The sequence below is a fragment of the Balaenoptera ricei genome, chromosome 8, assembly GCF_028023285.1.
Source record: "Balaenoptera ricei isolate mBalRic1 chromosome 8, mBalRic1.hap2, whole genome shotgun sequence".
Taxonomy (NCBI): Eukaryota; Metazoa; Chordata; class Mammalia; order Artiodactyla; family Balaenopteridae; genus Balaenoptera; species Balaenoptera ricei.
The window spans coordinates 65,702,920-65,713,135 of NC_082646.1; the positions used below are offsets into that span (position 1 = coordinate 65,702,920).

Genomic DNA, 10,216 nt, shown 5'->3' on the forward strand with positions numbered 1-10,216 from the left:
GAAAAGATGCTTGATATGATTTCAGTTTTCTTAAATTTACTGAGGCTTGATTTGTGCCCCAAGATGTGATCTATCCTGGAGAATGTTCCGTGCGCACTTGAGAAGGAAGTGTAATCTGCTGTTTTTGGATGGAATGTCCTATAAATATCAATTAAATCTATCTGGTCTATTGTGTCATTTAAAGCTTCTGTTTCCTTATTTATTTTCATTTTGGATGATCTGTCCATTGGCGTAAGTGAGGTGTTAAAGTCCCCCACTATTATTGTGTTACTGTCGATTTCCTCTTTTACAGATGTTAGCAGTTGCCTTATGTATTGAGGTGCTCCTATGTTGGGTGCATATATATTTATAATTGTTATACCTTCTTCTTGGATTGATCCCTTGATCATTATGTAGTGTCCTTCCTTGTCTCTTGTAACATTCTTTATTTTAAAGTCTATTTTATCTGATACGAGTATAGCTACTCCAGCTTTCTTTTGATTTCCATTTGCATGGAATATCTTTTTCCATCCCCTCACTTTCAGTCTGTATGTGTCCCTAGGTCTGAAGTGGGTCTCTTGTAGACAGCATATATATGGGTCTTGTTTTTGTATCCATTCAGCAAGCCTGTGTCTTTTGGTTGGAGCATTTAATCCATTCACGTCTAAGGTAATTATCAATATGTATGTTCCTATGACCATTTTCTTAATTGTTTTGGGTTTGCTTTTGTAGGTCCTTTTCTTCTCTTGTGTTTCCCACTTAGAGAAGTTCCTTTAGCATTTGTTGTAGAGCTGGTTTGGTGGTGCTGAATTCTCTTAGCTTTTGCTTGTCTGTAAAGCTTTTGATTTCTCCATCAAATCTGAATGAGATCCTTGCCGGGTAGAGTAACCTTGGTTGTAGGTTCTTCCCTTTCATCACTTTAAGTATATCATGCCACTCCCTTCTGGCTTGTAGAGTTTCTGCTGAGAAATCAGCTGTTAACCTTAGGGGAGTTCCCTTGTATGTTATTTGTCATTTTTCCCTTGCTGCTTTCAATAATTTTTCTTTGTCTTTAATTTTTGCCACTTTGATTACTATGTGTCTCGGCATGTTTCTCCTTGGGTTTATCCTGTAAGGGACTCTCTACACTTCCTGGACTTGGGTGGCTATTTCCCTTTCCATGTTAAGAAAGTTTACGACTATAATCTCTTCAAATATTTTCTCAGGTCCTTTCTCTCTCTCTTCTCCTTCTGGGACCCCTATAATGCGAATGTTGTTGCATTTAATGTTGTCCCAGAGGTCTCTTAGGCTGTCTTCATTTCTTTTCATTCTTTTTTCTTTAGTATGTTCTGCAGCAGTGAATTCCACCACTCTGTCTTCCAGGTCACTTATCCATTCTTCTGCCTCAGTTATTGTGCTATTGATTCCTTCTAGTGTAGTTTTCATTTCAGTTATTGTATTGGTCATCTCTGTTTGTTTGTTCTTTAATTCTTCTAGGTCTTTGTTAATCATTTCTTGCATCTTCTCAATCTTTGCCTCCATTCTTATTCCAAGGTCCTGGATCATCTTCACTATCATTATTCTGAATTCTTTTTCTGGAAGGTTGCCTATCTCCACTTCATTTAGTTGTTTTTCTGGGTTATTTTCTTGTTCCTTCATCTGGTATATAGCCCTCTGCCTTTTCATCTTGTCTATCTTTCTGTAAATGTGGTTTTTGGTCCACAGGCTGCAGGATTGTAGTCCTTCTTGCTTCTGCTATCTGCCCTCTGGTGATTGAGGCTATCTAAGAGGCTTGATGGGAGGCTCTGGTGGTGGGTAGAGCTGACTGTTGCTGTGGCGGTCAGAGTTCCGTAAAACTTTAATCCACTTGACTGTTGATGGATGGGGCTGGGTTCCCTCCCTGTTGGTTGTTTTGCCTGAAGCAACCCAACACTAGAGCCTACCCGGGCTCTTTGGTGGGGCTAATGGCAGACTCTGGGAGGGCTTACGCCAAGGAGTACTTCCCAGAACCTCTGCTGCCAGTGTCCTTGTCCCCACGGTGAAACAGAGCCAGCCCCCGCCTCTGCAGGAGACCCTCCAACACTAGCAGGTAGGTCTGGTTCAGTCTCCCCCAGGGTCACTGCTCCTTCCCCTGGGTCCCGATGCGCACACTATTCCATGTGCGCCCTCCAAGAGTGGGGTCTCTGTTTCCCCCAGTCCTGTCGAAGTCCTGCAATCAATTCCCACAAGGCTTCAAAGTCTGATTCTCTATGAATTCCTCCTCCCATTGCCAGACCCCCAGGTTGGGAAGCCTGACGTGGGGCTCAGAACCTTCACTCTAGTGGGTGGACTTCTGTGGTATAAGTGTTCACCAGTCTGTGAGTCACCCACCCAACAGTTATGTGATTTGATTTTACTCTGATTGCGCCCCTCCTACCGTCTCACTGTGGCTTCTCCTCTGTCCTTGGACGTGGGGTATCCTCCTTGGTGAAGTCCAGTGTCTTCCTGTCGATGATTGTCCAGCAGCCAGTTGTGATTCTGGTGCTCTCGCAAGAGGGAGTGAGAGCACGTCCTTCTACTCCGCCATCTTGGTTAATCCCCCCTGGATAGAGTATTCTTGACTGGCAATTTTTTCAACACCTTGAATATATCATTCCATTCTCTCCTGGACTGTACAGTTCCTGCCGAGAAATCTATTGGAATGAAGGTTCCTTTGTAGGTTACAATCTTTTTTCTCTGACTGTTTTTAGCATTATCTTTTTATCTTTGATTTTTGACAGTTTCATTATAATATGCCTTGGACAAGGTCTTTTTGCATTGAGATAATAGGGTGATCTATTAGCTTTGTCAACTTGGATGTCCATGTCTCTCCTCAGATTTGGGAAGTTCTTAGCTAACATTCTGCCCCCTTCTCCCTCTATGCTCCTTCTGGAACCCCAATTATTTTAATATTTGTACATTTGATGATATTCCAAAGATCATATAGTCTTTCTTTGTTCTTTTTCATGCTTTTTTCTTTCTTCTCTTCTGAATGGGTTATTTCAAAGTTCTATTATCTAGATCACTTATTCTATCTCTCATTTGGTCTACTCTACTACAGATGCCCTCTATAGCATTTTTCATTTCATTTATTGCATTCTTCAGCTCCAGAATTTCTGTTGGATTCCTTTTTTTTATAATTTCTATCTCTTTGTTAAATTTCTCAACTTTTCATATATTGTCCTTCTGTGTTTTCTTGTAGCTTGTTGAGTTTCCCCAAAACAGCTATTTTGAATTCTTTGTCAGATTGCAACATTTTGTGCCGTTGAGTTCAGTTACTGGAGGATTATTGTTATCTTTTGGTGATGGCATATTTTCTTGATTCTTCATGTTCCTTGTAATTTTACAGTGATAGTTTTGCATTTGAAGTAGCAGACACCCCCTCACACCTTTACTATTTGCCTGTAAGTCGGGTATAGTCTTCATTGGTCCTATTATATCTGGGATTTTTCCCTGATCTTGTATGGACACACCTGCTCCCAGAGGCTGATGGGTGGACTTCTTGGTGAATTAGTCAGCTTAATTGCATCCCTTTAATGCCCTTTAACATTCTTATCTGCTTCTTTTCTGATCTTTTCCCTCCCCTGCGCATCATGAAGGTCCTGTCTCAGTAATACTTTTTTAAATGGGCTTCTCCAGCAGTGTCTTGAAATGCCAGGGGATCCAAGCACTCACTCACTGCTATCCTTTTCCTATGCAGGAGAGGACACTGCCTGCTAGTCCTGCCCCAGGCAGTGTTTCCTTGGGGAAGCAATGGCACTGGCAAAGTTACAGTCTTCACTGCATCCAAACTCATGTTTTACTATTACTATTATTATTTTGCTCCAACAGCATGCTGGAATCACTTCTCTGGAAGGTTGAATTTCTACAAAGTCTCTCTGATCCATAGGTTTCTGCCCAAGTACGCACTCTCCAGGTTTTCCTTGGCCAGGGCCGAGAGGAATTGGGGCAGGTTCACTGGTTCCTGATGCTTTTGAGGCCCATACTAAGGTCTTTCTGCCTATTACTAGATGCACAGATGGGCAAGACTCCTCCTGGATCCCTTAGTGTATGGTCTGGATCCTACAATTCCCACTGAGGCACTTTTGTTCATGTATGGATGCCTAATTAGTTGTTTAAAAGGGGGAACAGAAAGGAGAGATGTCTCACACTGCCATGAAGTTAACCTCACTCTGGACTTAATATTGTGGACAGTAGAATCATTGCTGATGACTAAATAGAAAGATCACATGATATAATTATATTAAGATTAATCTGGTATTTACATTTATTAAAGGAAAAACGAGATCCTTAAAAATATTATCTGTTTTTATTAAAAATTATCCACACAGAATAAAACAACTGGGAGAAAAAACACAAAGAGGTCTATAAGAATACAAATAATTTTAAATTCTATAAGTGAAACCATCTGGTTTAAAGAGTTTCAGGGCTAACACAGAAGTTCCAGTGAAATTATGTTCAAGAAATCTGAGAATTTCAGTATCAGAGGCAATAGGACCAGGAGGGAAAGAAATGGTTTAACGCACATTATAGAAGTATGTAGTGCATATTTGATAAGATTGAAATAACCTTTAAAGAAGGAACCTTACTTTTTTGATCTAGAAAGGAGCCAGGTCATGCCAATTAGCCCCCAATAGTCTTTCTTCTGGAAACTCTTGAACGTATTTTGTAGAATAGATCCCTGAAAGGGAAGAGCTAAGATAAATGGAGCTTTCAGATATCCTCTGATTTGGCTTGCTGAGGCTCACCTGCAGAGGTATTGTGGGAGGAATCCTGTTGCTCAGCCTCAGACCACAAAGCAGCAGAAGCTTTACAACTACCAGCATCACTGATTTCAATCCTTAGATTATCGGTACATCATGGACACCATCTCTGTCAGATGACAAGATCATGGATGGCAACACTACTCTTTATTTCCCACTCAAGGAGTTTCAGGTGCTTCCAGCAGTTATTTCTGAAGACTGCATTCAAAGAGCATAGAACTTATTTGAAAAGATTTGTACTTGTAGATGCAAGAAATGGTGAGTAAAGTGAGAATAAAATATTTTTTTGCTAATGTTCCTATCTTGGTGAATGCATATTTATTTTTTTACACTGAAAATTTTCTTGAGAATAACAAGAAATGAAATTTGTGAGTCTAGAATACTATGAATATACACTGAAATTTACTTAGTACATTATTTATTCATCTGCAGGAGAAGTCTTCATTACACAATGCTTATTATTAAAAATCAGATTACTTTAGTAGGACTACCAATGTGTTCTAGCCATTCATTTTCTCATGGCCTCTTTAACCTCCTTGTTCCTGAGACTGTAGATGAGGGGGTTCAACAGGGGATCACAGACATCACTTTGTTTTGTTCAGTTGAGTAGCTGGACTTGGGCATCACATATATGAAGGTAATGGTCCCATAAAACAGAGTGACTGCTGTGAGGTGGGAGGTGCAAGTGGAGAAGGCTTTATGCCACCCCTCAGTAGAGCACATTTTCAGGATTGAGAAAAGGATGATGTAAGAGAAAGCGATGATAAACACAGTAACTACAATGATGGAGCCAGAAGAATGGCTGGAATTATTTCAGAAGTAAAATCATGAGAACAAGAAAGCTTCAGAAGTGGCGAATAATCACAGAAAAAGTGATTGACTTTATTTGGTCCACAGAGGGACAGGCTTAACAAACAGCCAGTAAATGTCCAAGCATTCACACACCCACCTTAATAGGAAGCCCCCACTAAGAGAATGCAGACTCTGGGGGACATGTGGGTGGAGTAGAGCAGGGGCAAGCAGATGGCCACATAGCAGTCATAGGCCATGGCAGCCAGCAAGAAGCACTCAGCCATCCCAAATGTGACCGCAGAACAGAGCTGAGCGGCACAACCAGAAACACGGATAAAGGTTCCTTCCTTGAGGAAGCCCACAAGCATGACAGGTATGACTGATGAGGAGTACCCAATGTCTACAAAGGCCAAATGGCAGAGGAAAAGGTACTTTGGGGTATGAAGCTGAGGGCTGCTTCTGATTAACGTGATTATGCTGACATGGCCCATTAAGGTGACCACGTGGATCCCTAGAAACACAATAAATAAAATGGCACAAACTGTAGTATCCTCTGCTAACCCCAAAATAATGAACTCTGTTACAGCTGTGTAGTTTCCAGTCCCCATCTACACTGAGAATGATACCCACTGAAAGAAAAACAAGTGGATATCAGAATAGAAGAAAATACTATAATCTGCATACTTATTTTTACCATAGCTATATAATAACAAAATCCTAACATACACACTCACATGTAAATATTTGGGGAAAATATTTTCACACAGAATACCTTGCATAAGACTTGAAAATATAAATGTGCATTGATAGAAGGCCAGGAATACTCAGAAAAATCTTTTTTTTTTTCAACTTAACACATTCAAGTCACATTTGCCTTATATAATTAGTTTAGGTGGTCCGTGAGGAATAGACTCACATGAGCACATCCTAGAGACAGCCACTAGATGGTATGAGGGACCCAGTAACTGTATCTTCTAAGCCAAAGACATGATGAAAGGGAGAAGAAATGTCAGAATGGGCCAGCTCCCATGGAAAAGAACAACTGTTTAAAATGATATCTGAGGTATCATTTCTTGTATGAAAGAGGCTGAGCAGTCATATGAATCCTGAATTTAAACAGGTATCACAGTTAGAGGAAAGATGAACCAATATCCAGGAAGTTTGAACAGAGGCAGAGTGTAGAAAAAGGTGCTCAAATCATGAACAAGTTAACCTGGAGAGACTGCAGTTTGGAAAAAGAGATGGCATCATCTTAGGATCAAGTTATCTGATTCATAATAGTGAGCCAATCCGGGAAAGGAAACCAAACACATTGATCAGGTTACTCCTGAAAGATTCCAGAGGTGCCTGAGACTTTGCATAAACTGGAGCTGGGCTGTTAGCAAAAGGTTCCAGCCTCCTACTTCCCACAGGTACCCAGCCCGTGTGAATAGCCCCTGTCTTCTGAGAAAAATCACACCTTTAGGTCAGCTTCTGGAAAGCTCTTTCCCATATCAACTTGTTTGAGAAAAATCATGAAAAAGCAAGAAAATCATGAGAGCTTTCTCATATAGTCACAGAATGCCAGGCTTCAAAAAGCCACTCCATCCATTCCCTCTCTCTCATTTTACAAAGTTATAAACTGAGATCTAAAGAAGTTAGGTAACTAATTTTAGGTTAAATGGCTTTCTGACAACTGAGCTGAGATCAAAGCTCACTCCTGGAGCCAATTCATTACCATATTTATATAACACAAATGTTTTCTGTAATTTGTAAAAAGAATATAGAATATCGGAACATATATTTGGTTCATTTATATGTTCAAAAAGTTTCTCAATTCCGTTAATATATAAGTAATATCTTTACTCTTAAAAGGATGATTTTGCTATCTAGTAATTCATATATATAAATGGCTACACGGTAATGACAGCTCTGTGAGGCAGATGATAAAGGGCCTCCTTCAGTGCCCTGACCCAGAAAATTGATGTGCCCCTGTTTTCAACTGAACCATTATGGGTCCTTAGTAGATAAGGAATCAAATTTAACTAGGATTTTCTTTTTGCAGAGCAACAAAGGGGATAGGTATGGCATTTGAGGGTAGGTGCAAGGTAGAGAGTGAAATAACCATTACATTTAAGCTGAGCAAAGGTGAAGTGAGTACATGAAATTAGTAAAGCCTGCAAAAAGGTGCCAGGCCCCCAGGGAACTGAAGATTTGCTTTAATTATTCTACTAGGGAGAATGAGCTAGAACGATAGGAGGTGGTGATGGTTACAATTTGGGATGCTTAAAATGAGATTAAAAGCTACAGTTGTTGGCAAATGACAATATTTAAAAGTCTAAACTCTGATGATGAGAGTGACTGGATATGGTAGGGGGGAAAAGAAGGTGTTTGGAGGAGAGATCAAGAAACTAAGAGGCTGTGATGTTCAAAGGATCTTCTGCGTGGAGCTATTAAAACCCAATTCTCATCCATCAGGAATTGTGACAGGAATACCGTTAAGAGAGAAAGAGTAAGCCAAAGCCAAAAACTTCCAAGGATGAGGAGACATAATGCCAGTAGTAGGTGATTGCAAAAGGTGGAGGAAGATAAGGAGGATTGGTTAGTGGAGTCTGATGATGTAAACTCAACTATAAGTGTTTGCAGGTAGGAGAGAGAAAATGCCTACAAGTGGCAATGGGGGAGAAGGAATACTATCCACTACCAGGCCCAGGGCTATGAAGAGTAAGAGAAAAAACATACATCACTTGAGAAGACTGTAGAGAAAAAAATGTCCTCGGGGTAGCAAAGTATCCATTGAAAAGGACAGTGAAGAGAATGGAATGTTCTAAAGAGATTCTGAGGACATGAGATTTTGTTGATAATTGTGAGTGCCAAAGAACACAGGAAAAAGGCTTCGGGAGTTAAAGAGAGATGGAATCAGGACTTCTTGATTCAAGAGAAAATAAGGAGACTTGAAAATAACCGTTCTTAGCTCCAGTTGAATGGAGATAACGTTCAAAGACAGAGTAAAGAAGATAATACACAAAAATATTGAATATGTATTGTTATGTTGTGGTTAACAGCTGAATGAACAAAAAGGAGAATGAAGGCTACTCCCAAAATTGTGGAGGAAGGATGACGGGGAAATTCAGAGCCTGTTCTGAGTGCCAATAATGGCATGGAAGCAAAGGGCAATGCCATGAGCTTTTGCAGCCATATAGACCTGGAATCAGATTCTAGCTTTGCTACTGATTATCTATGGAATCTTAGATGATTTATATAAATTCTTCAACGCTTCATTATTTATTTGTTTTTTTAAAAAATACCTCACAGGATTCATGTGTTGAATAAGATGACATACATGATATTATAAAGTACTGTTCATAGAAATAAGTGGATGCTCAACAAATGATTATTTCTTTGAAATACCCAAACCTTAAGTTCTAATACAAAAATGAAAAACAAACATTCTTGTATCAATAGAAAAGGAAAATTATTCCCTGTAGATGTTTATACGTCAACGATAAGGACAAATGTCAAAGAATTGTCATTGTAAAGCAAGGCTGTATTTATGAGATTCAGGGTCTTTGGGGATGTAGGTCCTTGAGTACATTACTCGTTTGTGAAAATTTCACTGAAAATCCATCAGGACAGAGAAAATTATAGGTATACGTGCTCATATAAATATGTGTCATCTTAAGAATATCTACAAACTTATTTTTGTGTGTACATTAGAATTTTTAATGAAAACTTTTGATGGATTTCTAAACTAATTCTAATTGTATTGGGGCACGCAAGAAGAAACAAAGATACAGTGTAGCAGGCGTAATTTCAATCCAAAATAGAAATCCTTCTGGGAAAAATAAGTGCTTGTGTGTGCACGCGCACGTGTGTGTATGTGTGTGTGTGTATGGGTTGATTGTGACTAAGGGCAGTAAATATCAAACTAATATGAAAAGAAGAGACTTGGGATTCTCATGGCACATGGTTTAAAATCGTTAACTAAATATCACCTGTGATCCCCTAAAATAAAGTGCCCACCGAAGGCAAGTCTTTTGATGACATAATGCCCTAGATCAGAATGAAGAGCTTTAGGAATTCATTTACTGTGGTGTTGGATTATCTCTTCTAATCATTCTAGAAACCTCAAAGAGAATTACAGATTCATATTTGTAAATTCTTTGCCTAAGTAATGGAGTGAAACCAAGGACTATCAATGACTAAGCCATAATTCCTAGGGCAAACATTGATTCTGTCAGTTGATATATTGTATCACTTGAGTTCAGAGGCTCCATAGGTCTATCATGTGGAATTTAAACATTGATCAGAAAATAATGGAAATGAGGATATACTGGAAAATTTGGATGACTCAAATTACCCTGAACCTCAAACTCTCCTGGAGAGTGCGCCAGATAAAGAAGCTGCTCTTTGCCTGTATGATAAAGCTGTTCCTACCTTGTTTGAGGACCCTTTAATGACTTCACCTGAGAAAATTACTTTAAAAGATAAATCAATACTCCTCATGCCTTACCCTTAGGTTTTTTTTTAAGCTCCCAGCATACTCCAGGAGACATTAAGTCAAAGCTGAGAATATAAGATTTGTATATCAAAGAATTTTAGTATTTTCCCAATTTATTTCATACCTGTGTATAGGAATGGTATGAAGGTACTAAACTAAGGAGAGAAGAATATACTATTAGATCATTTGAATTTATGATGTATAG

The 10,216-nt window shown here is 39.3% G+C and overlaps 1 protein-coding gene across 1 annotated transcript; it reads right to left on the reverse strand.

Annotated features, from left to right (window-relative positions):
• Positions 1 to 5,247: 5,247 nt before the first annotated feature.
• Positions 5,248 to 6,139, reverse strand: LOC132369841 (olfactory receptor 5P3). Its single transcript, XM_059929529.1, is given in 3 exon segments — positions 5,248 to 5,315; positions 5,318 to 5,539; positions 5,542 to 6,139. Coding segments are annotated over 3 exon segments (888 nt in total).
• Positions 6,140 to 10,216: the final 4,077 nt, after the last annotated feature.